The sequence below is a fragment of the Chionomys nivalis genome, chromosome 3 (assembly GCF_950005125.1).
Source record: "Chionomys nivalis chromosome 3, mChiNiv1.1, whole genome shotgun sequence".
Lineage (NCBI taxonomy): Eukaryota > Metazoa > Chordata > Mammalia > Rodentia > Cricetidae > Chionomys > Chionomys nivalis.
This window is the reverse complement of record NC_080088.1, coordinates 93160317-93187938: the sequence shown is the minus strand read 5'-3', so window position 1 is coordinate 93187938 and position 27622 is coordinate 93160317. Positions and strand designations below refer to the sequence as shown.

General features: G+C 50.7%; 1 protein-coding gene across 3 annotated transcripts in view; it reads right to left on the bottom strand.

The window, feature by feature from the left end:
* Positions 1–27622, bottom strand: part of Mad1l1 (mitotic arrest deficient 1 like 1) — a 315139-nt gene that overhangs the window by 124032 nt on the left and 163485 nt on the right. For 2 of the 3 annotated variants that reach the window (XM_057764608.1, XM_057764610.1), the window contains 2 exons: positions 13726–13866; positions 2977–3033 (listed from right to left, as the gene is read on the bottom strand). In XM_057764608.1, coding sequence (XP_057620591.1) covers positions 2977–3033; positions 13726–13866 — 198 coding nt within the window. Of the gene's footprint in view, positions 1–2976; positions 3034–13725; positions 13867–19218; positions 19263–27622 lie in introns of those variants that run through there. The other variant, XM_057764611.1, reaches the window with a different exon arrangement.

Below are 27622 nucleotides of genomic sequence, written 5' to 3'. Positions count from 1 at the left end.
TCACTGCTGTGTGGTGCAGCTGGACATGTAACTTGTGTGATGCACTGATCAGCAGAATAGTGCTTCTGAGATGCAGGTCTGCTGCTCTGAGGAAACCTCCCTCACCAAGCTCGGTGTGGCCAGGAGACAGGCTGCAAAGACGCCCCTAAATCCTGCAGCATATGCAGGAAGGATGGAGACTGTGAGACAAACACACGTGTGACCAGCTGTGTCACAGGTCCCCAAGAACTGCCACTTCTCATTTTCCTCTTAAATGGGAAGGAGACGAGAAGGGAAATAAACAACTTGAAATGACCTAAGATTAGGCAATCAGAGGCAGAGATCAAACACTGGGCTGAGGAGGCAGCTAAGGCTGCAACCCTAAACAAACAGGAAGAAAACCTGCCCCAGGGGCCAGCATCCCATTCAGCAGCATCAGAGATATGGGCATCTTAGAGCCTGTGGCACCCGCCCCTCTCTCAAGGGTCAAAGACAGCCATGTTTCACTATAAGCTTGCATTGACCATTGTCTTAGGGTTTTTGTTTTTGTTTTTGTTGTTTGTTTGTTTGTTTGGTTTTTGGTTTTTCGAGACAGGGTTTCTCTGTGGTTTTGGAGCCTGTCCTGGAACTAGCTCTTGTAGACCAGGCTGGTCTCGAACTCACAGAGATCCGCCTGCCTCTGCCTCCCAAGTGCTGGGATTAAAGGCGTGCGCCACCACCGCCCGGCTGTCTTAGGGTTTTTGTTGCTATGATGAAACATGACCAATGGCAACTCAGGAGAAAAGGGTTTATTTCACTTTAGTTCCATATAAAACTTAAATCATCAAAAGCAGTGAGAGCAGGAACTCAAACAGGGCAGGAGCTGATGCAGAGGCCATGGAGGAGTGCTGCTTACTGGTTTGCTCCCCATGGCTTGCTCAGCCTGCTTTCTCATAGAACCCAAGACCAGCAGCCCAGGGGAGGCACCACCCACAATGGGCTGGGTCCTCCCCCATTGATCACTAGTTAAGAAAATGCCTTACAGAGAGAGAGATCTTATGACTGCATTTTCTTAATTGAAGCTCCCTCCTCTCTAATGACTCTAGCTTGTGTCACGCTGACATAAAACTATCCAGCACCACCATTGTCCCCAAGTCCCCTACAACCAGGGGTAAGCAAAAAGGCAGGGCTGAGCTACAGAGATAGCCCAGGGAGAAAAGCACTTGCTATACAAGCCAGAGGACATGAGTTTGCTCCTCAGCACCCAAATAAAGCTGGAAGTGGTAGCAAGTGTCTATAATCCTAATCCTTCTACGGAAAGATGGGGGTGGAGACAGAGCTCACAGGACAGCTAGTGGTAATGAAATACTGTCTCAAACAAGCAGGAAGGCAAGGGCCTATCTACTCTGACTAGACGCCAAGGTGCATACTATGTCAATACAGATTGACATAGGTCAAGACCCACCCTGTCAGAGACCCCAGGATTCTAAGTCCATCTCTAAAGGGGGTCCAGGCACTAGTGTTTCACAGGTACTAGGAGTTTCAATAAGGGACACAAGATGAGAGGACCAGCGAGACTTTAGCGTATGCCACTTTGTGTACCCCACAGTCACGCACCAAGATGTGGAAGCCTGTGAGATGGACTTCCAGGAGCTACCTAGTACTAAGTGCCCAGGAACAGCTTCTGCACCCTGCCCCTAAAATGGACACAGGACCTACAGTTCCTCCAAAGTGACATGGGAAGTACAGGGCAAGCAGCCTTGCTTCTGTGCAAAGTGGACCCTGGGTGACAGCAAGCTGCTTAGCCACAGAACCCTGGGCCTGGCATGTGCTTAGCACAACTCATTTCTAATTCTTCTTGGCCTCGTGTACATTATGAAAACAAGGCCCCGGGGTACATTCCAATTCAGGTCAACGCCGAGGAAGCCACGCGTGTTGATGCACAGAACATCAGGGTCTCCCTGGGCTGTGCAGACTGATGCTCAGCTCACAGAAACTCCACACCCCCGCACATGACTTCCCCAAGGCAATAGCAAACAGGCCACCACTAAAGGAAGCTGGACACTTGGATCACAGGGATGAAGCCCAAGAGGCCACACGTAGAGACAAAAGGGCTACCTCACTAGGCAGCCCACAACCAACACTGCCTGGGTAGAACAAGGTCACACCACCCCTGACAACCTCCCAAAGTTAAAGAGACCCACCCCACCCACTGACAGACACCACGCTCCGTAATCCACAGACCCTCCTCCACACTCACTGCTAGATATAACACCCCACAATCTATAGGACCACTCACTCTTTGCTCCCACACTCTAGGCCAGAGGCTTGCCTGGCCTGCCACCTCTGACCAGAGCCCCAGGCACCTTCCCCTCCCCCATGCTATCTTAACTGCCAGCTACCAGCTGACTGGCACTCCGCTGCTTAGGCCCTGCTTGGTCACAGTCTGACTCCCATGCCGATGGCAACACATTGTGTCCACAGTACCTGGTGAGTGGGTAGTGGGCACACCCAGCATTGCACAACCTCCCCTGGTTCTGTATTCCACCACTGGTCTCTCTCACTCCCAGATCAGAATCTCAACTGTAGCCCAGAACCCTCAGAGTCCCACAAGCCAACACTTGTGAATTGGAGCCCATACTCTGAGTACCACAGGCAAGCCCTACCTGTGTTATCTAACCCACATCCTGATGCCCACAGGCCTATGTTACTTAGGCTGATGTTGGCCAGGCCCAAGCCCTTAGCTATAGACTCCCAAAAGGCTCCCATGACTCCTGCTGGCTCACACCTTGACATCACATGAGGGTGGGCAACAAGACTCAATTTCCACCTCTGCTCCTTCCGCTCTGCAGTTTCTAATGTCGGAGAAGCATGATCACACAGGAGGATGTGCCTGTAGGCCAAGTCCTGCCAGAGAAAGGCAGGAACTCCCTTGTGCATGGATCCAGGACTTCAGGTGGCCTATCTTCAGGCTGCCCTTCACCACACAGCACCAAGTGACCCCCACTTAGTACTCACTGTGTCGGCTCTCTGCTTCTGAACCCCAAGGTCCTCCAGGGCCTGAGACAGCTGAGCCTGCAAGATAAGACCAAGAGGATCAGGGTTGAGGGGAGATGTCTGCCAGCCTTGGGGTGAAAGGTTCGCCTCAGCCTCCAATCCATGTTGAGTCGGCTAGGGCCACATTGCCACCTTTGTCAGGCCCTGGGTAGTGTGAAATCCTAAACTCATAGCAATTCCTGCTGTGTAGCCTGAGGGCCTGAGGAGGAAGTTGGCCAGCTGCCTCCTGCAGTCTCCCATTCTAGAAGCACTAACTAAGGTAGGGGCTCTCCAGCACAGTCACTGTAGGCAGACTGGGAAGGGGCAGGGCAAACCCCCACCAGGGACACCTGGCCTACTGTCCCAAAAGAAAGAAGGCTGTACTTGAGCAGCAGCAGCGTCACCGACCACGAGTCCACAGGTCTCCACACCCAGAGAAGGACTGCCTCCCAAAGGGTCCCCCCTCCCCCTGGGCTTTAGCAACCAGGTAAATGGAGCAGGCTTTGGAGGCTGCCCTGCTGGAGGCCACAGCAGAACAAGCACAGACTCAATTCCAGCACAAGGCTGAGAGAGCCTAAGGGTCAAGAGCCCAGACCTTGGCTTCAGGGTGCCACGGGCTCCATCCTCTTGAACTCACAACATTGCCTCCCACTGTAACAGCACACACACACCTCAGTGACTGAACACATCTGTTCTTACAGGCCCTGGTAGAGCCTTCCCTGGCAGGCAGTAAGTGGCATGGCCGAGATGCTTACAAAAATACATCCCAACCACAGGTAGCTGCTGTGAGCCATCTATAAATGTACACCACTTACAGAGCAAGGATGTGGTCACCCTCACTGAGCTGGAAGGACGCTGCCTGCCCAGAGCAATAGAACTACCCCGTTGTCAGCTCTGCAACAGGCAAGGGGACTCCTTCCTATGCTCTGACTACTGTGAGGATGGCCCTCCTCCTCTAGGGGCTGCCACAGGCTGAGCTCCCTGCAGACACCAGGGAAACTCAGTGCCTATGGGTGTTCTCCTGGCACACCATGCCCTCCTGCAGAAGAGCTTTTCTTAAGAAAACGAGTCCAGAAGCCAAATGTCATGAATCGGCCAGTGGACAAGGCAGGATTTGAACTTGGGTCTAACCTATGACTCTCAAGACTGGAAGAACTACAAGGCCTACATGTCTATCACCAGAGCACCTGATCTTCCCCTCTGCTCCAAAACACAGCACCCTTACTGCTTTTGAGTGAGGGGATGGAGGACAGGGACTGGCATCCCCTGCACCGGACTGGCCTCAAGGACACACACGGATCTGCTACAAAGTGGTGAGGGGAAAAACAAACAGTGTGACAGCAGAGCGGGCAAAGAGGCAAACAGACATCTCCCAAAAAGGAAACGCACACAGGCGGCAAACACACAGAAAGGTAATTAACATGGTTAGCAATTAGCCAAATGCAAATCAGGACCAACAGCGAAACACCACTCTGCGAAGACAGGGCTGGCAGAGCCCAAGAAGTGCTGGGGCGCTGAAAGGGAAAGGGATGGGAATTAAGCGAATCTCCATGATGGTGACAGTGGCAGCCAAACTGAAGCAACTCGGATGACCTGGCTTCTCCGCAGGGTTTCATGTCTCATAACCTACCCCAGGTATGTCTTCAAAGGACTGAGAGACACAGGCCTGGGCTGAGGAAATGGCTCAGCGGATAAAGCGCTTGCCACATAATGGTGAGAATCTGAGTTCAGATCCCAAACGGCCTTGTAAAAGTAAACACAGTAGCACACATCTGCAAACCCAGCGTTTCTACGATGAAATAGAAGGCAGAAGACAGACAGGACTCCCTGTCTCAGGCCAGCTGGCCTGGTGTTCAGAGTGTGGATAAGAGCTCCTGCCTCAAAGACGTGGAAGGTAAAGACCAGTGACCTCGGCATACTTGAATGCGCTCTCCCTCTCTCCAGTTAGCTTTAACCGTGGCCTTGGCCAAGGTAGGGTGGTGACAACCTTCCTTCCGTGACCACCACATCTGCAGACAGAAGGGGGCTGGCGGCCACCAGTTCCACCAGTACTCCCTCCAACACCCGCACCAGGAGATCAGGAGATGACCAGAAAGTTCCCCAGAGGACTATTAGAAAACACTTACTCCAGACGGCCATGCTTGGTAGGACAGTTAGCCAAAATCAAACACTATGCACATGACATGGCTCCCCTAGCAAGGGTTTCGTCTCTTGGATCAGCCGAGCATGGCTGGCTGAGGAAGCCTTCAGAGCACACAGCCTGGATGGACAACAGAGTAAGCAATAGCTCTGCTGTGAGAGACTGTTGTGAGAAGAAGACAGCTCAGTCATCACGCCTGCATCCAGAAGGCGGTCCCTTCTGAGATCCTAGGTCATGCTCACCAGAGAGCACCTTAGTGAAAAGAGGATGGCTGGCCGTGAGCATCATGTCTGTTCTCAGAAAGGACAGAAGGACAAAGTCCTGTTGGCAGCCGAGCACAGAGCCTCTGGAGAATGCTGCCTCCACCAAGACAGTACACAGGATGGCCTGGGCCTCACCAGGAGATACAACACAGAGCTGAGGGTGGAGGATGGGGTGCAATGCCCAGCAGTGGGGGATGGGCAGTCGCAGGGCTCATGTTGCTGGCATCTATATCAAGGAAGCATCTCCTTTTGGTGGCATCACAGTGAGTATCCTACCCTTTGCAGTGACATCAGGGCCGAAATGCTCGTGCTTTCTCCTGAGACTTGAGAAGAGGGACAGACAGTCTATACATACGAAAACAGCAGCAATGCACCTCAGTCCACCAGCTGTGCCTCATCTGTCCACAGCTGGCTCAAACATCTGGGCCACTGGCTAACGCAGGCAGTTTGACTATCATCCCTCTGTTCACACAGCACTAGCTACCAACTCTGCCCAGCAAACTACTACCATGAAGGGGGCAAAGCCCAGTTTTGAGGCTATGCACAGGGAAGACTGGTTGGCAGACTGGTCCAGAGACGGGCCCAGGCTGGATATGGCAACAGCAGCCCAGGACAGGCTCTAGAGAGGCAGACAACAGTGCTGGGCCTGCACAGCTGTAGCTGGTCTCAGGTGTGGTTAAGGTGACAGGTAGGCTAGCACACATTTCTTACCCCCGCAGAAGCACTGACAGCGCTGGCCATGGTCCCCAGTCAGGCCCTGGGGACTGTGTGTGTTCAGACACAAGCCCTGGACATGCGCCACCTGTGACATTCCATCCTGCACAGAAGCCTCGGCAGGGCTATTTTTATCCTGAAGTGAGAAGTGGCGGCCTGATGATCTAGCACCCCTGCAGGAACACAGACAGCTTGGAGGGGGATGCAGTAAAACCTGCAGAGGGTACAGGCTGGGACAGGCCATCCCAAGCTCTGAAGGGGGCTGGTATTACCTTCTGCAACACCACGGCATAGCCTGGCTTGGGAGAACCCGCGAGACGAGAATATCAGCCCTATATGGACCCAAGCAGGCAGAGTCCGCCCAAGGACAGAGTTAACACTGAAGAGGCCAAGACTCAGAGGCTCGGCTTTTCCTTAGGGTATGAGTGTAGTCATGGATGCAGGAGTCTCTCCCTTCTACACGGATGGCAGGCAGAACACCTGCTTCTGGGGGCTGCAGAGCAGCCAGCTCCTGAGTAGACAGCATACTCTGGCATTCAAAGTTGCAGACTGTGGTATGGGTTATGGGAGTGGGAGCCCTGAGGGCCGCAGTGGGCTCTGCTGGAATGGAGGAGACAAATGGCCCCGGCCTACACCATCCCACTCCATTCAGGGTTAGTGATTCCACAGAGACCACTGCCTAGCAATCCTAGGCACTTAACTAGAGACAGGAGATTCCCAGGCTCCAGCCCACACACTGGATCCAATATTGACAGAGGGTTCTGGTCTACAAGTGTTCCCACAAACCCTGCAGGGGTGCTGACGGAGCTCAGATCTGGGAACAGCGGCGGTGGACAGTCAATCTGGCATGCAGCTGGGATTCCAATGGCCGCCTATCATCTGTGTGACCTCTACAAAGGCTGTCTTAACATCTGATCTCAGCTCTTAAGAGTATTTGTCCTTTATCTATGAGATGGGCCCAGTAGGCTGGGGCTATAGGCAGTGGCAGAGTGATTTCCTGGCACACATAAGGCTCTGGGTTCCTCCAGTGACTCCCTTCAGCCTCCTGCATTCACTTCTTGGAACTCTTTGGAGCTTCTCCACCATGCTGCACCCACAGTGTGGTCCTCTCACCAGAAAGCAGCATGCCAGGGTGTTTGTGAGGAAGTCTCCATGTAGCTAGCAGCGCTGTAATCTGTTTTAATTAAATACGCTGGAAACACAACTCAGGTGACGCGTGGCATCCAAGTGCCACACACTTGTATTTATGGCTCCGTCGACAGAGGACTCGTGACATCTGCTTCCAACCTCCGCAGCCGCTTTATTAAATGGAATAAATAATATCCGGGCAAAATGGCAGCAACCCCGCCTGAGACAGGCTACTGTAGTCTCCCAGCTCCACATTTCTAGTTTGTTTTGCTGAGCTGATCTTGCTAGAATCAAAGTATGCCTTGTGCTGGAACTGCTGAAGGACATTAACCCTGGCCAGGACTGCCCACCCATGGCCAGCCCTGGGGCTGGCACATCTGCCCTCCCATGAACAAAACTGGCAATGAACATTCCCAGCACACACACAGACACACACACACAGACAATAAGCACACACAGACACACAGACACACAGACAGACAGACAGACAGATACACACACACACACACACCAGCCAAGCATGGGTGGCTACACCCAGTGCAGAGCAATCCACAGAAAAGCCTGTTGACGCCAGAGAAAACAGGAGCTTGGGGTGGGGGTGGGTGAAGGAGAGGGCGCAGAGAAAAGCCATCGGAGAGAGCAGAGGGTAAAGTGGCTGCCTCACAAGAATGAAAGCATGAGTTTAGATCCCCAGCACTCATGGAGAATGCCACGTTTGGCAATGGGCACCTGAAATCACAGTGTGGGGAGCTGGGAACTGAAGGAGCCAGTGTATTCAATAGCCAGCTGGTCTGGCCAAATCTGAACTCCAGGTCAGGGTGAAAGGAAGGCTCCAACATTGGCCTGACCTCCAGATGCACCAGTAACGGCATGTACACCCATACATGCACATGGAAACACATGGAAAACAGAAAAGACAAACGGAAGGGAAGACTAGGGACAAAAGTACAAAGGAAATAGGTGAAGGGGTGGAGAGGCAGAGAAAGAGGGGAGGCAGCACCACACACCCATGATGAAGCCTTGAATTACTACATGGCTAGTGATACTCTTCCTATTTCCGTGGGCCCTCTTGTCCATGAAACTGGGGAAAGAGCATGCCTGTCCCTTGATGGTCGATGTGCAGTCAGACCCCACACCAGGGTGCTTCCTTGCACGCACCTCTCCACTTTCCAACAACCCAGGACTGCACAGCACAGGCAATGTGAGGGCTCACTCTCCACTCCGCACTGCACGTCTTCCCTGGAAGACACTACTAAACTCCCAGACTTGAGCCTGCTTGCACAGCTGCAAGGAACGTGGGGGTGAGGGTCTTTAAGAAAGGAGGTCCACGAAGTTACGTAATGTTTTTACTGTGTCAACACAAGCAGCTCAGCTAATAAACTCCTGACAAGACTTTAAAGCCCTCCAGGCACGAGCCATTTCCCAGGTTTTGTTATATGAATTTGACTGTCCGGTAAGGCAACAGAAAGCTATCTTACATGGCTGTTGCTCTACTACCTGCAGCGAGACCGGCGAGACCGGCGAGACCGGCGAGACCCATCCATTGGCCTGGGAACACAAAGGGTTGGATCAAGACAGGGCTGCCCTTCAGTGTCCCAAGATGATGCCTGGCCCCCTCATCTTAGCCATTCTCCATTCATTCCGCACCTAGGAGGTGCTAAGCCTGTTCTGGGTGTAGCTCTCAGACCTCGCAATGAGTGAATTCTCTAGAATGCACCCATCAGGGATGTCAACATACTCATGGGATGGGGAGAACAAGAGACAGGAAGGTTTGGTTTGGGCCACCCTTCACCTTAGACTTCAGTTTTCCTAACTGCAAAAAAAGACACTGAGCCCTGCCCCCAGGAGTCTAGAGATCCTGAATAAGGCTGCGCAGACTGCACTCACAAATGGCAGGTGACATGTGATTAACAGAGTGACCTGAGATGGTCAAGGTGTGCCTGCTGGACCCCCCAAGTGTGATAAAACTAAGCTGTGGCTCCATGTGCTCTCCTCAGAAAGCTTGGGGCTGGTGGCGACAACAAGTTTAGGCCATGGATCCGCAGACTGGGCAGGTGCTGGCGATGGCCAGGGCGTGGCTGTAAACAGCAAGCTTTATGGCTGCCATGGGAACAGTCTCGTGGCTCACTGTGGCCGGGTGGCTTTTCCACCAGTCTTCTTCACAAGTAACCCTCAATTCCTAGAACTTCTGACTCGGGGAACACCCACTCCCATCTCACCAGAACCCCTGGAGTCCATCCACATCAGCCTCTGCAGAGGCAAGCCCTCTTTCCCTGCTCCTCTGGGTCTATGCACATCTTGCCTTCTGTGCTTAAACAAGGTCACTGGCTCATCTCCCTTCTCACTAGATGGGAACTCAGAGAGCACCCAACTGTATACGGGACTCAACAGGGCAGTAACAGAGTGGGGAGGAGAAGTAAGTGGTCGGGGAAGAAGCTCGCTCTTAAGTTCAGGCTCCAGGACAAAGCTGGGAAGCAGAAAGCCAAGGCCACCTTCATCCTTGCAGCTCCCTTCACGCAGACCACCCAGCTGTGGCGCTCTCACATCTGCCTGGTTCTTCCCTCTGGTCAAGCCTTCCCAGCATGTGCCCAGTTCCCTGCCATCCCCTCCTCCTGGCCATTCTTTCCAGCACCTGCCTTGCCCCCTCCAGGCCAGAGTGGCTAGACCCAGAAAGCAGTGAGCCTGTTTGCTGCCACCTGGTGGAAGCAGAAGGTGCACCGCTCCCCACTCAGACCTCCAGGCAGGCTTCCTTCTCTACTCTAAATCCAGATGCCTCACTCAGGACAGTGTTTTCTATTTCCATCCATTTGCATGCAAAATTCAAGAAGTCATTGTTTTTTACCGCTGAGTAGTACTCTAATATGTATATATTCCACACTTTCTTCATCCATTCCTCCATTGAAGGGCATCTAGGTTGTTTCCAGGTTCTGGCTATTACAAACAATGCTGCTACTATCCCGAGTGAGGTATCCCAGACCCAAAAAGAGGAACATGGGATGTACTCACTCATAATTGGTTTCTAGCCATAAATAAAGGACATTGAGCATATAATTTGTGATCCTAGAGAAGCTAAATAAGAAAATGAACCCAAAGAAAACGTATAGTCATCCGCCTGGATAGGGGAAGTAGACAAGATTGCCGGGCAAAAACTGGGAACTTGCGGGTGAGGTGGCATGGGGCTAAGGGGAAATGGGGTGAGAAGGGGAGGATGGGAGGAGCTCGGGGGATTGGGATGGTTGGGATATAGGAAGGGTGGATACGGGAGCAGTGAAGTATATATCCTAACTAAGGGAGCCATCTTAGGGTTGGCATGAGATTTGACTCTAGAGGGGCTCGCAGGTGTCCAGGGAGATGTCCCCAGCTGGTACCTTGGGCAACTGAGGAGAGGGAACCTGAAATGACCCTATCCTATACTGATAAATATCTTGCATATCCCCTTAGAACCTTCATCTGGCGATGGATCGAGATAGAGACAGAGACCCAATTTGGAGCAACGGTCTGAGCTCATAATCCAGATGCTACTCCACCACCAAAGGGTTGGGGCGGCCACGCCTTGTGCTCCTCCAGGGCACCACTGTATGAGAAGGGGGACTCTAGTGGAGACAGGGAGCAACTGTCTCTTGGTGACTCTTGTGCAGGTGAGGCACATAGTCATGTGTCTGAACACATGGTGACACACTCACCAGTCCAAAGCACAGCTAGAGGAGCCACAGGGTAAATAGAAAAGCCGCCCAGGGCTCCATCTCACCACAGCCATGATACCAACACACCTAGGGTTGGAGGAGGAAGGTCACAGAGAGCCAGCCTGCTTCACAAGGCCAGAGTGCCCACACACAGGAGAGCTAGCTGTGAAGGGGATCCTGAGGGTGTTTGTGTCAGGGGAACTTCTCAGCCTCCTCCACCTGGACTAACCTCGTGAACAGTCGCAGTGACAATGACTGAAAATAGTAAGAGCACCTTGCTCAACACCAGCGGAGTCTCCAAGCTCTCTACCCACAGGCTCTACCACAGCTCTGGGGGACCAAACAGGACGAAGAACTTCCCATCTTTACACCCTTCAGGGAACGAAAGGGAGTGTCTGACACACACCTCACGAGTGACAGGGAGCACTCACCTGCTAAAGCTGAATTTCAGGGACTCTGTTCACTTGACTGAGAACACACAACTCCGGTTGTGCCCAAACTATCATGCTCCTAACAGCCTATGTGGAATGCATGAGCAGCACAGACAGGACCTCTTAGCAAGAAAACACCAGGGGCACCACACGGTGTCAGAGAGCAGACCCGCAAATCTCTCCTCGTTAGCATTTCTCATGGAGTTAAATGTGCTGTAATAAAACGGCTATTAACACACTTACATTGATGATGGCACAGCTCGCTGGAGCCTGAATTAACCTTTCAAATGAGGGTGGAGGGCTGGGATGCAGCAGCTCACAGCAGACCCAGTGGATCACACTCCTGGGGACGGATGTGCAGCCGGGTATTGGGGAGCAGGGTGGGAATCAACACGGGACCCAAGTGGGTCTCCAACATTCATGGGTTTGGTCCATTCTGCCAAGAGAGCCAGTGAGGGCTACTCCAAGCAAGGACAGTACAGGCCCAATGCACCTGGTGAGAATCTCACAGGCAGGAAGAACAGGAGGCTGCCTGGAGCACGGCCTCCTCACCATGGCACAGCCTTGTCACCAGCCATCCTGAGCTAGAGCTCAGCAGCTCCCACTCCTGTCACTCTCCAATCTTCCCGCTGAGAGCTTGTAGCCATCCTCACGGCTGTGGGATCAAAAGAGCATCCTTAGTGTCCCAGACGTGGTACAGCGATGTCAGGAGCTTCTGACTACTCTCTCACAAGAACCCACAACTCTCCACCTCACACCTAAAACACTACTTTATTCTGTGGTTATCATGGGTTTCATCTATATATTTGTTGGCTTGCTTTTGCAGTACTAAGGACTTAATGCAGGGACTCATGAAAGTTAACAGGTGCTCTACCACTAAGTCACACCCAGCCCCTCACTGGGGGATTCTAGGCAGGTGCTCTACCACTGAGCCACACCCCAGCCCCTCACTGGAGGATTCTAGGCAGGTGCTCTACCACTGAACCACACCCCAGCCCCTAGCTAAGCTATATCTTCCGCTTTCTTTTTACTTAGGGCAGACATTAGGTTGCCCAGGCTGGCCATAAAGTCACTTTATAGCCAAGGCTGACATGGAACTTATTACCCTCCTGCCTCAGTTTCCCAAGCAGCTTGGATTGTAGGCCTGTGTCACCAGGCCAGTTTACAGTTGTCTATTAAATGCCCCTCTCACCAAAGGTTCTGCATCCCTAGGGAAAGGCCCTGCTCAGTGTGGACTCCAGTGCTATCTGGGAAATGCATGTGGCCCCATTCCACCCTGGCTGTCACTTTGGACACTTCTCCAGGTAGACAACCAGGAGCACTGGCTGGGCAAGAGCCAAGCTGCCTACACAGGATGACTGGCCCAGCGGCACCTCTGTGTATGTGTGCGCGCGCATCACACCAAGGTCAAGAATTAGCCCAACAGGTGTGAGCATGGCCACCAAAAGAGCTGACGGGCCACAGCTTGTGACTCAGGCCTTGGCCCAGGATGTCTCCAGGTGGGCAGTGCTTCAGGGCAGACCTAGCTTTGTTCACAGCCACCTGGCAGCTCGGGCTCAGTCCTGGGCTTCTGGGTATCAGCTCTCTTGTCATTACAATGTAGGCAATGACAGCCCTGCTTCTAGGGTCACAGCCAGAGCCAAGCGCAGAGATACAACTGAAAAGTGGGTGCATAGCAGGCACAGTCAGCCTCTGGAGGCACAGCTGTGCGGATCTCCCGACAGGCAGTATCCACCTTGTCTTGGATGGTCATTTAGCTTCTCTTGAGAACTAAGCAACCTCCACCCCCCTATTGGAAGATGAGCGTGTGCTTCCCCCTGCATCTGGAGTGGTTTTCAGGGAAGCGCACCACAGGGAATACCAGCGCTTAGCAAGTAGGAGTCCTGCATTGGCACAGAACAGTCAGGAGGAGAGGCCAGATGTAGTTTGCACTGGTTCCCAGTGCCTAGCAGCCTACAGGGGCCAAAGAGTTATCTCTTCTTCAAAAGGGAACATTGTCTCTGCCCTCACTAAAGCAGAATGAGACTTCCGAAGACTCACAATACTGTAGGAGGTGACAAGGAGAGACAAGCCACAGACTGCTTGGAAGACACCCCTAGACAGGAACACCACAGGAACATGCAGTGAGAGGAAGCAGGCTGCCACGGGGACCACATAGCTACATGGCATAGATCGTCCTCAAGGCACCTGGCAACAACTTGAGCTGGCAGAGGCCTTGCCTCACCCTGAATCCCCTTGACACCCACTTCTGCTGCCTAGGGTTGCCTGGAAACCTCTGACCTCCAAGTACCACAGAAGTAGGGCAGGTATCAAAATAATCCCCATGGCTGCACCCCCGACATGGTCCCCACTCATCCACGGCACCCACTTACCTCCATCTCCGAGCTGTGGGCATGCACCTTCTGAACCATGTCCTCGGCCTCCCACATGCGCTGTGTCAGCTGGGCTGAGTACTCGGCCTGGGTCAGCTCACTGTCATAGGATCCAAGAATGGCACGCATGCCGTCTCGCTCCTGAGGACACAAACAGACAGATCAGATGGATATGGTGTGTGAGGTGGCTTGGGGGGAATACAGAGATGGGAGCCTCAGAGATCCCTGCATGTGGAACTCAATAAGCTCAGGACTGCGCCCTGGTTCCGTATGCCAGTGGTGCACATCTCCAAAGAACCTGAAACAGAGAGAGACCCAGGCATGCAGAGTTCCAGACTGTTTCACTGGGTCAGCGATGGCAGAAGTCAAGCCTGCCAGCACCACACTCCAACATTGCTGGAGAGGATACTGACTTGATGTGACTTCTGAGCAATGACACGCAGAACAAGAACACAAGCCTGGTGAGCGAGCACTGCCCTATCTGAGCACTCAAAACCCATGGCTCTGTCCTAACTAATGCACTAAGTGCCCAGAGACACTATGGCTCCAGAAACAGCTGAGGTCTCTCAGCTAGAACCTCACCTCCACAGAGAACCCTCAAACACATGAGGCCGCCGGCCTGTCCAGCCATGCCCAGCACTCCTGCCTTCGCACTCAATGGAGTGGGAGTGGCAGCTGGAGTTCTGGCTAATGCTTGGTTGGTCTGTGCACACCAGAGATCCTAAGCTTGACAGACTGAACCAGAAAGCTAGCAGTGGACAGATGCTGCCTAGACTAGGACCCAGGTTCCCTTGAATGCTAGAGAGACCTGTCATAGGGGCTGAATGGAAACACACTCCACCCTGCCAGGAGGAAGACCACAGACATACAGCCTGCCCTGTGTGGGCAGTCGAGATGCTCTGAGGGCCACATATGGAGCACAGCACTGTTGGGGAGTCTGGCCTCCCCAGGCAGCTTACTACATTCTCTCTTTCTCCATGGCTCAGGTTCTTATGTATGGCCCCAAATCTGCAGTGCCACTGGGCTCCTCTGGACACAGATTTCACTCCTAGGAGGTCCAGCCCAAACTTCCAGGTCCAAGCTGAGGACTCCCCCTACCCTGATGTCGCCTCCCAAGAGCTCAATGGAGTACACAGTGGGGGTGAAAATTCCTTCCTCCAGAGGTACAGGTCTGCAAGGACCCAGCTTCACCAACCTCCTCTGAACATCGCCTTGGGGAATGTGATGAGGCTCTGAATCCTGCAGGTCTAAGCAAGCCCAGCTCTGTACTTCTAACCGGAACCTGAGGCATCCCTGCTGATACGCTTGGTACCTTCTGCTTGAGCTTTGCCCATTCATGCAGCCAGCAATGAGGATGCAAAGGACAAACAGCACAGCTCAGGAAGGAGCGGACAGCTCCTACTCTAAGAAGCAGCTTCCAACCCCAGCTCTGCTCTGTAGCCAGCTATCTAGTCACCCCAAGTTTCAAGTTCTCCCTCAGCAAGAAAGCGGTCACAAGGGTAGCTATGTGGATCAATACTGCTGTGGACAAAGTGTCCAGTGAGCTGTCCTGCAGTCAACTGGTGCTCATGAAAACAATAGGATTTTATTACCATCAGCAAGTGCTGTCTCAGGATGATGGACAGGACATGGCTCTTATATACTCCAGCATACCCTCTTCCCAAACCACACACCTGGAAAAGCTCAGAGTGGCCCCGCATAACCTTGCTCTATGTCCCTGGCCAGTGGTTCCTTCCCACATGACCTGAAACATCTATCCATACCAGAAGAGGCTCACGGGGGAATTATGACCTCCATGGACCAGCTCCCTCGGACCACATAGGCACCAGGGGCAGCACCAGCAGTCATCAAGGACTTTCCAATGTGGCTGAGGTCCTGACTGTGTCATCCGGACTCAGTCACCCTCAGCACCAACATTGCCTATCCATAAGCCCCTAATGTTTAAGAGCATTCTCCCCTTGGCCCATGGGCCTCCAAAGCCTCGTCTGGGCTCTCTTCTCTCCCAGGCAAGGGACACAGTTATCACCTCGGCACAGAATTCATAATTAGTGGGTGCCAAAAAATTCAATAAGTGAGAAATTAAAGTTCCAAATCCAGCTGGAACTGGTCACAGGTCTGGGGGCGATCTATTTCCGTGGGAAGGCTTATGAAGTGCCATAACTTTATTGAAATCCTATATCTTCCCATTGACTTTTATCGTCTCGAGCTGGTTACCCAAGTTATCATTAGCAGAGTGTCGATGCCACGAGAGGCCGGGCGGGGGATTTCCTTTCATCAACAAACTGTAATTGTCTCTTTTATTGATCGGTAAATCTCCCCGCTGCCACCTTTCGCTGGGCTTCTCTCTTCCAGTGTTTCCAGGCTGGCGCAGAAGAAAAATAGAACCGGAGAATTTTGTTGTTTGTCTTTTCAAGGAATGGCCATCACAGTGAGAGTGTTGTGTAGTGCAACTGAGTAACGGCTCTTTAGTGAGTGATGCCACTCGAGCGGGCACAGGTGATTCATCGCAGCACAAATCAGCGCCTGGGTGATGCCCACAGAACCCTAAAGACCTGCTTGCCAAGTACCAAACAAAATGGCATTTTCCACTGAGTGCTTCTCCTCGGGTACAGAACAATCCTGTTTGAAAGCAATCAAATTTGCTCACCGCATAATTAATGGCAAGGAGAGAGTGCTAGCAGACAGTCTTCCTGAGGAAGTCATCAACTGAGGGTGGGGCCTCAGGACCACTTGAGACAATCAGAGGGGGATGGGTGGCCTTCTGGGCAGTGCCTCTCTGGGTCAGGACAGGCCAGCGGCCATCCTAGCTGTCAGACAGCCCATGGTGATGAACTTGAGTAAAAACCTGGTGGTATCATACAGTGGTATAGAAGAGCCAGAAAGATGGCTCAATGGGTAAAGGGTTTGTTGTGCAAACATAAGGATCTGAGTTTTGGTTCCCAGAAGTCATGTAAAAAGCCAGGTGTGGTGAGACATGGTAGTTATATGAGCACTGGTAAGGTGGCTACAGGAGAACTCCCAGGGCTGGCGGATCAGCCAGACTAGGACTCTGTGAGAGACTGTGTCTTAAAGAGGTGGGGGCTGGCAAGATAGTTCAACGAGTAACTACCAACCCTGAGGATCGGAATTTGATGCCTGGGACCCACATGGTGGAGGAGGGACCTGAGTCTTGCAAGTTGTGGTCTAACCTACAGGGCATGAACATATATATATATATATATATATATATATATATATATATATATATATACACGGGGGGGGAGATTATGCACATGGGGATGGCTAACTAAAGCTATGTTACATGGCCATTTTCAACTCACTCCTAGCTAGAGAGAGTAATAAAAGACCCAAAGAAAGGACTTCTTTCATGTCTAGATGATGAACCATAAGTTTACTGGGTGCATTTATAGAAGCATGGGTAACCGGCGCAGATGTATCACCGAAAAGTTCACCCAAGCATGCTGATGACCACAAACCTTTATCCTTAGAGCTCCCCACACAGCTTGCTGGCAGCTCCACCAAAGAGTCTCTTCTCCCCAGCAAATGCTTCCTGCTTATAAAACCCTGGAGGGGGGGGGGACGACACTCTGGAACCATGCCTCCTGCTTATATAACCCTGGGGGGGCGCTCTGGAGCCATGTCTCCCGATTATATAACCCTATTGGGGGGGGAGGGGGGGACTCTGGAGCCATGTCTCCTGTGGTTTCCTGAGTCATAACCCCAGACTCCACCCCACACCCTACCTGAGCCACCTCCCTCCCTCCACAGGTGAATGTTTCAATCTGGTAAGTGCTGCATACAAAACTAGTAAAGAACTCCAGGGCTTCACAGTGGTTTTCTAGAAGGGAAACTGAGGCATACACATACAGTCACTTGTTTCAGGACCCAAGAACTCCAAATCACTGCCTTCTGGAACCTGAGCCTCTTGACAATGTCCTTTCCCCCATGGCAACATTTAGGAGGGACTCAACCAGCCAAGCCAGAAGGGGCCACAGATGACCATCACAGGACAAGCAACAAACATGGGGTACAGGACTCAGTATCCCCGCTCCTGGGCAGACACTGGATGCCCCACAAGAGTGCTGTGTGACTGTCACTTATCTTTCACCTACTGGTGAAAGTTCACTAACCTGGCTTTGGCATGGAGAAGGCCCATTTAAGCCCATGGAGGTCATAATAGCACAGCCCACTGGGCCTTGGGGCAGAGGATGCAAGAACAGGCCAGGGGCCAGAGTGCTAAAAAGACAGCAGGTGGTTACAGGTGACCATAGCATGGAGGCTGCACCCGGTGCATGCGAAAAAGTACAACCCAACCAGAGGGCAGTGTAGGTGGTTCCCACGGGGCCTGGCCAGAGAGCAAGACATGAAGACCACACAATAGTTTCTTTCTGTAGCTGTGATGGAACACCACAACCAAAAGCAACTGTGGAAGAAAGGATTTGTTCTGTCTTAAGGTTCCAGAGGAAAAGTCTATAATGGGATGGGGGTGAGGGGACAGGAAATCACATCTTCAATAGCAAACACCAAAAAGAACACAAGAGGGAAATGGGAGGTGGTGGCGGGGAGAAGGCAGAAATCTTAAATAAATAAATAAATAAATAAATAAATAAATAAATAAATAAATAAAACAAAAAGAGCACAAACTAGAAGTGGGCAAATCTGTACACTCTCTAGACCTGTACCCAGTGCTATGCTCCTCAGCAAGGCCCAGCCTCCTCAAGTTCCACAACCTCCCAAATCAGTGCCACCAAGCAGAGACCAAATGTTCAGATATATGAGCTTATAGGGGACATTTCTCATTCAGACTACTACACAGCCCACCACAGGGAATAGTTCTTCACCAGCCTAGTGCACCATGGGGAAGAGGGGACAACGTGGAGAAGAGGACCAGCCTGCAGTCTGATGCCCCTCCAGAGACCAGGCCAGAACTCAGGCCAAAAACCACAAGGACAATGCTGGCAGGACATTGCTTTGCTCTGTGCCCCGGAGAATAAAATCAGTCTCCCTGAGCCTCGAGATACTGGACTACCAGATAAGAGGCAAGGAGCCCACCCCCTCGAGGTGACACAGCAGTCTGGCGTGTGGGTATATGCGTCACTGCCATCCTCTACTTTCTCCTATCACGGCTGCTTTCTCCGTGTCAAACACCCCTGCTTGAAGTGAACATGAGTGACCCACAAGGCCAGTGTACACGCTGCTCTGAAGCCCAGCTCAGGCTGCAGGGGAGCCTGGTGCTGGACGGATAAAAGGCTCAAGGCAACCCTCGTCACTTCCCACCCTCACCAAAAGGGTTGGAGGTGCCCGTGTGTCAGCCCAGGAGTCTCTCCCCATTCCCAGAGGCCCCTCCACCCTGCAGAGCAGCTGGGAGCAGAACCTTCACTCAGTGCAGGCAATGCCCCTTTCCCTCACTCTTTTCTTCTCTTCTCTCCCCTCCTCTCCGCTGCCCCTCCCATCCTCCCCTGCCAGTGCTGACTCACTGGGCCGCCCACTCACTGCAGTTCTGTCTGAAAAGCCTTGGAGGGCCTCTATGCAGGGACGCTCTCCGCGGGCATCTCTTGCGGTCCTTCCGCTGCCCCCATGGCCTCGTTCCTTGTCTGGGCTCCTCCACTCAACTCTTAGTCACCTCACAAGGCTTTCTTATGAACAAATAAATCATGCCTGCAAAGAGCTTTCCCAATCAGCTCCCAGCACCAGCAGCTGCGAAGTCCACCCAACTCTGGGAATCCCGGCCCTGCTCTTCTTTCAGGGCCACTCACTGGGCACTGCAAGAGAAGTGCGCTAGAGACATGGAGGCCTCCACAGTGCAACCAGTACCTGGTAGGCAACAGAAGCTCTTCTTTTAACAAGTTTATCTCTATCAGAAGAACGTGTCTGTACCCCACCCTAAAAGAGATGAACAGATGGGGGTGCCCATGGCTCCCTACCAAGCGTCCTGGCTCCACTACCTCTAGCTCTAGCTATGCCCCCAGCCCTGTGCTCTTCCACTTGCCTCACCATAAGGGAGTCTTCAAGGTCTTTAGAGCTTTAAGTCCTCTCTAGAGGACCCAGGCCCTCTCTGTATCCATTCCAAGGGAATCCCAACACACCAGGCGCACAGGCGACTTGGACAGAAGTTCTGTCTCTAGAGTCAATCCTGGCATATGCCCTGCACATTCACACTAGTGGAAAGAGGTTCCAGAAAGTAAGAAGGCCACAGGATACCATGTCACACTGGAGGTTGCATGTCTGTCGGAAGGTGCAGGTGCTTGAACAGCTGCAGTGGCCTTGTGAACCACAGGAGCTTCCATTCTGATCAGCCAGAGCTGCTCCTCGGTGCTCACGACAGCAGAGGCATGCCTGACCAGAGCCCAAGCCCCAGTTCACAGGGAACAGGAATGTCTAGACTAAGTATAGTCCTATCAGGGTTTTCTGGCTGTTTCCTTCTGGAACATTCTAGAACTGTAAGCATGAGAAAAGCCTGCTTTCAGGGTCAAAAGAGAAGAAAAGGCCCTACATGGTACATCCAGCCTGACAGAGGACATCAGACAACAAGCCAGGCCTGGTGACACCAACCAACACAGTACCACCTCCACCTATCTCTGTGAGGGGTGGCTGCTCACTCCCAACCACGGAACTGGCCTCTCGAATTCCCAGGGCTTCACTGACCAACCATGACCCAAGAGAGCAGTGAGTAACCATGTGAATAGACCAATTACAACCATGGCTGATGAGGCTATACAGAGTGAACACGGGTCCCAAGGGAAACCTCCCTGCAAAGCCACAGGCCACCAAGGTCTGGGATATAACAGGTCTCAAGCAGGAGAGGAGCAGGGTTTGCAGTGCCAGATCAGCTGGGCAGCCAGGTGAGGGCCCCGGAGAGAACAGCCCCTCGCCATAGTGACAAACTTCTAGTAAGACCCATTACCACACTGAGGATGGCTGCCATATGCATGCCGCCTTGATGCTGGGTAGATGGGAAGACCAGGAAAGTCTATTGCTGAGAGTCTGCAGTCACAAGCCTACATGCAAAACCTGTGAGCTAGAGATGGATAACTATCAAATCACACACCATGTCAAGCCCAGATGGACACACCAGCAGAAGGCATGGAGAAGACAGAATCAACCCACTCATCAAAAACCTTCTCGAGGTGAATCAAAGGCTGGCAAGGAGGAAGTGGAAAGAGCCATCCTTCCACACTCGTTTCATCACTGTGAGATCTAGTGAGTTACACTGTGGCTCCTCTGAGAGTCTTAAATCAGAGTTCAGGGGAGAAGTGGCACTAAGAGAGAAAGGTTACCTTTGGGCTGCGGGATGGTTAATCTTGGCTGGCAACAGGACTTGATCTGGGATGAACTGAAGGACAAACTGCTGATAGACCTGTGGGGACTTGCTTGAGGTGATTTTCAGTGGAAAAGCCTGCCCTTCCAGCAGTGGCCCAGATAAAAGGAGGTCCCAGAAGAAAGCTCAGCTCTCTGCCAGCTTGTTTTTGTGCCTTGCTGGCAAGTTCATCTGCCCTGCGGTTGCTGCACTTCTTCGCTGAGATCAGAACCGCAGCCTCCTCAGGCTTCCCACATGGACTAAAGAGCAATGACTCTCCAGGAATCTGGGCCTCTAGGGCCAGGCAGAGACTGCTGAGACCACCCAGCTCTGTGGGCTCCTGAACAGCTGCTGGGCCCTCATTTCTGCAATTAAGGCAACTACTACACTGCCCAGACCACATTGTACAAGTCATCCCTACACAGCAGGAGTGGGGCCAGGATACAATAACTACAATACAGAAACCATGCAGGGAGAACAGGGAGGGCCTGAGGGAAAACTCCAGTAAATTCAAAGCAATGAAAGAAAACCGTAACTCTGATATTTTTAAATGGTACAGATAAAGGACTAAATAGGAATATAGAAATTCAAATGGGAAGAATAAATGCTGAAGACAAACTAAATATGCTGATTAAAAGACAAAGCTCATACTGTGTAGAAAAGCAAGAGTCCACTACAGAGTATTTCCAGAAAATAAATAGTACAAAGAAGGCAGCCAAGGAGAGTGGAAGCCCCGCCTACACTCAACAAGATCCAACTGAAGGCCTAGAACTCAGAGTTGAGTGTCTCTCTAAGGCTCAAGTCACCAGAACAATATGAGCTGCTAATGAGAGAGGGGGCAGTGCCAGCCATCACTGATACAAAATGGCAGATGTCAATGCCCATCAATGACAAATCAAGCTGACAGCCAGGGGTTAGAAAACTGAACACCAATGTGAAAAACTCCAACCCAAGACACAGTTGCTATGCTACACACACACATTCAATCTGGGGCTAGCCTAGCCTGTGTGGATACTCCAAGCCAGGAAGAAACCCGTGTACCAAAACAATGTAAGGTGTTAGCCACTCTCAAACCTCAAGGGACAGCTAAAAACATTAATAAGTGCTACAACACAGAACACAAATTCCATATGAAGAATCATTGAGAGCTACTTCAGAAAAGGGAAAATGGTTATCCTGAGAACCAGTCCTGGAAAGACTGTGAACAACGTCTAATACGTTTGTGAAGTTAAAAAAAAAAAAAAAATTCCAGCAAGCAGAGGTTAGATAAGACTTCCTAAAGGAAGCATGATGTCACAAGGACAGGGCCGGCATGGTGCCTCTATGGGCTGCTGCGTAGGCCCAACAGCTGGAATATGGTTCCCTAGAACTTGGACAGGCACCGGAGGTGGTGATGCATGTTTGTAATCACAGCGCTCTCAGTGCTGGGAAATGGGAGGCAGAAATGAGGGGATCACCAGGAGCCATGGACCAGGCTGCCTGGAACACAAAGCAGTGCAGAGACCACACCAGAGACCCCGCATCACCAAGGATCAAGGGGAGAACTGACTCCTGAAACAAGTTCTCTAGCCATCATGTGTCCACGAGAGCACACATGAACACACAATAAACAGGAAGGTACAAGAACAACAACATCCTGTCAGGAAGCACACAAATGTGACAGAGATTGGAGCACTAGACTTTGAAAAGCCCCACCTACTAGGTGCCTGGGAAAACTACCTGTCAAAGGGAAAGCAGAGAATGACTTGGGGCTTTGTGCCAGCATCAGGCCTTACCAACAGGAGTCCCCAGAGCCTGAACACTAGAAAGTGAATGTCGGTCCTTCATGGAACAAGGATGAGAAGGAAAAGTGAGGACAGGACAGAGTTAATGGCTTCTCCTTGGCCTTCATTTGTCTTCCAGAAGCTGCACAGATGGCTCAACAGTCAAGAGCACAGACTGCTTGATCCTCCAGAGGAGCAGAATTCAACTCCCAGAACCTAGGTTGGGCAGCTCACAAGCATCTATAACTCCAACTCCAGAGCCAGGGAATCTGATAACCCTTTCTGGCCTCCACCAGCACCCCGAGCATGCACGCATGTGCTCCCCCCCCACACACACACACACGTACACACATGTACACAAGTACACACACACACGTACATCTAAATATAATAAAAGTAAATGTTTAAAGTCAGCACATTAAGTGACTATGGTGCCCTGGGGTGAGGGTTAAGGATGGTTCAGAGAGTTTGAGATCATCCCTTAACCTGTAAAGTGATTCAGTGCTGTCAACCTTAGACTAGATTATTCCTAAATGCCAATGACCAACATTTGGACATTCACTAAAACAAAACTAGTCACACCTACTGATATAGGCCTGTCATTCCCATTACTCTGGGAGACTAAAGCAGAAAGACATCAAGTTCAAAACCAGCCTGATCTACAGAGTAAGGTCATGACCAGCCTAGAAAACTTAATAAGATTGGGCTCAAATAAAATGTTAAGAAGTGGACTGCACAGCAGGGGTGTGACTCCAAAGTATAATGCTCACCTAGAATCCTACCCCACAGTGAAGGGCTGGAACATCTACCTAGACTCTCCCAGGGAGGGGCTGGGGTGTAGCTCAGAGGTAGAGCCCCTGCACAGAATCCCCCAGTGAGGAGCTGGGGTGTGGCTCAGTGGTAGAGCCCCTGCACAGAATCCCCCAGTGAGGGGCTGGGGTGCGGCTCAGTGGTGGAGCATTTGTCTAGCATATACAAGGTCCTAGGTCCAAGCTAATACAGGAGAAGAAAAAAGCTGCCTAATTCATATGCTGCCAAACAGAAGCGGACCTGAATGATAAGAAATGTGCAATTAAAAGCAAACAAGGCAGATGAAGTGGAGAAGATAAAGAAAAGGAAACAAAGAGCAGTGACCAAGCACAAAACGGGGACAAACATAGGGTATAAAGCAAACCATGTCAGCAATCATTTTAAATGTGGATGATCTAAGCACACCAATTAATCTAAGCAGGCCACTTTGGAAGACACTGTCAAAGTACATTTAAAAAACAAGACCTAATTATATGCTGTTTACAAGAAGTGGTCTTTGAACAAAAAGACACATCTATTAAAGGTAAATGGAGAACGATATACCATGCTAACTCCAATCAAGAGAGCAGGAAAGACTAGAGCAGCAGTTCTCAACCTGTGGGTCACAACCCCTATGGGGGGGCAGCCCTTTCACAGGGGTCACCTAAGACTATTGGAAAACACAGATGTTTATATTATGATTCATAATAGGGGTGAAAATCACAGTTATGAGGAAGCAATGAAAATAACTTTATGGTTGGGGGTCACCACAACATGAGGAACTATATTAAAGGGTGGCAGTGTTGGGAAAGGTGAGAGCCACTGGGCTAGAGAGATAGCTCAGTGGTTAAAAGCACATCCTGTTCTAAGAGAGAACCCAAGTTTGGTTCCTAGCAATCACAACAGGCATCTCACAACGCTTTATAATTCCAGTCCTAGGGGAATCAACGCCTTCTTCTGGCCTCCAAGGTACCTACAACTCACATGAACATACAAAGATACACACTACATGTTTTTGAAAGAGCTGGGGGGAGCTTCCTGCATGTCAAATGAACTAGGGAAAAGCACCGGAAAGGAGTCCAGCTCTGCAGTGTGAAGGGGTCACTGTGATGGGAAGACATGCCCGCCCTCCACACAAACTCACTGACACTGGAGTGGCAAGACACACACAGCACAAACAGATCAAACTGCACAGAGAGACAGATGAACCCCTGGTACATGTCAGACTTCAACACTTCTCTATCTGAAACAGGCAGAAAATCAGTAAGGACACCACTGACCCAAACTGCGCCATCAATCACCTGGCCTGACAGTGACAGAGTGTGTCGTCCCCAGCAGCAGAACCCATGTCGCACCCAAGATTACAGAAAACATTTGCAGAGCAGTGCAATGGGGCCAGAAATGACATCACAGGAAATGGAGAGGAGAAACATTTTTGCCATCGAATTAAACTAGGCACTAGTTGCGAAAGAGTCAGGAGTAGAGGTTCTCAAATGCATAGAAATTAACAAACCACTTCTAATTAATGTACAGGCAAAGGAACGGCTCAGAAGAAACTCAACAATGGTTTGGAACAATAAGAAGACAATACAACTTTACCGCAAGTTGTGGAACACAGCAGATGCTGGACTCACAGGAAACTTGTGGCTCTGCAAGCGTGTTTTACAAAGGTCTAAAAAAAATTACCTTAGCTTCCAGGAGAGAAGCTGCAAAGAAGAATGTGAGACCAAAACAAACAGAAGGAAAGAATAAAAGCTAGAACAGAAATGAGAGGAAATCCATACAGAAACGAGGAAAAGCAAAATGAAGGCTGGATTGTTGGAACAATCCAGGAGAAAAAGCTCAAAAAGTTTAGCTAAGGGCTGAGGGCTAGGGAGCTGGCTCAGTAGGCAAAGCACTTGCTGCCCAAAGTAAAGACCTGACTTCAAATCCCCAGAGCTCACATAAAGCCAGACATTGTATGTAATCCAAGTGTTCCGACAGCAAGCTGGGAGGGGAAGATGGGAGGATCCCAGGACCTCCTGGACCAGCAGGCTGGAGTAGTGGCAGTGAAAAGGAGCTGCTGCCTCCAACAAAGCAGGAGGTGAGGAGTAATACCCGAGATTGCCCTCTGGCCTCTCTGTGTGTGCTGTAGCGAATGTACAAGTGTGCTCACACACACATTATATACATACACATGCCAAAAGAGCCACACCCATGAGAACACTCAGGACTCATAGGAAGCAGGTGCTGCTAGAGTTCACAATAGGCAAGCTTTACTTATTAAAACACAAATAAAAAAATCACTATATTTCCCCTTTTTCTCTAAAATAAAAAGGCTATAACTAATATAAGAACAACTATATACAATAAGTACAATAACTATATACAATATATGCAGGCAGTAATACATCAACAATGTGTAGCCCATTTGCATTTGACAAATTTAAAGAAAATACTCCATATCTATCCTATCTTGATGAATCCAAAGTCTTGTACCTAATTTACTTTTTAACATAACTTGCAATACCATCCAAAACTATCTTTTGATATCTTATACATTTTACACTTCTTTAATGAATTTCTTTTCTGAGTCTTACAAAACAAGGAAAATTATAATAATAACTAGCTAGTCTTCAACACCCTCAGAGACCCAAGAAAGAAATAATATTAACTGAACAAGCAGAAAGTGCAAGCAAGCGACTTCCAAATAATGTGATAAATGACAGAAACAGTTGGCTGCCTGGACAGTCACCCAAAGTTCCTCTGCAATGTCGGAGCATCCATCTTCAGCCTAAAGGCCCAGAGTATTCAACGGACTTTTCTAGGAAGCAGGATTTTTGAAGGAGTGTCCGCCTTGTCTTGACAAAGTTTGGCTGTCCCTCTCTTTTGTGTCCTGCTTGTCCTCTAAGGACAGCATAGTGTAAGCAAGCAGTCAAGGCGGGAGCATTTTCTTGCCTGGTGGCTTACTTTTGCCACAAAGAAAATAACCCTATGTGGAGTTTCTTCAATCCCCACTATCTTCTCATTGTCATAAAAAAAAAAAAAAAGAACCTATGTTACTAAAGCATCTTAAAAGCCATATCCTGTAGATCTCTGAACTGTTTGAAGATGACCTGTCTATCTAAAAAAGTTCTTGTATGGATCCAGCTACCAAAACCCAATGAGGGAGGAACAGCACTTGGGCTCACCCAGGGCCTGCTCTTTCTTGATCCCAAATGCGAAACACAGAGCACAGTAGTGCTGTGGCCAGGCCAGCTAGACATCCCTGTGGGGCTCAACCCGACAGTACCCCACCAGGCCATGGACTAATGAAGCTGTTTAGTTTCTTGATCGAAACACACAGACTCCCACTGGATCTAAGTCTAATTGGTAACACCATAATCACGACACCCCGGCCTCTTGCTAAAGGTCTCGATGTCGCAAATAGGCTGCAGTCCTGGTGTGTCATGTCCCTCAACGTGTGGGTACACTGTAACCGGTTCTATCCTCTGCTGCTTTCCTGGAAATACAACTGGCCTGACCAAGGATGTTTACATCAGCCAGTCCCTGGGTGGGGTCTGCACTGTCCCTGCTTTTGGAGTGACTCCTGACAGCAGTTCAGCTTGACAGGTCAGCTTGTTTCTGTTAAGGAACTGAATTAGCCATAATGTGAAGCAACAGACGCATGAGGTCCCACTACATGGACCCTACTTGATAATTCCATAGGAGAGACCAGTTCCCTACAAACCTTCAGTAGACAAAAGCAGGGTCCTACGTGGCGCTCTTACAGTCAGGAACTTCAGCATGCACCTGTAGTCCCAGCTACTCTAGAGGCTGAGCTAGGAGGATTACTTGAGCCTAGCTTTGACAACTTAGCAGACACACTGCATCTTTAGGAGGAGAGGAGGATTATAGAGCACAAGAATAAATATTAATGTAAGCTATGTACTTTTAGTAACAAGGCAGTGATGGTGAGTTCCAATTACCAACTTTATTAAGGTCTCAAGGGGCTGGAAAGAGGCCTCAGTGGTTAGAGGTGTGCTGCTGTTACAGAGGGCCTGAGTTCCATTCCCAGCAACCACATCTG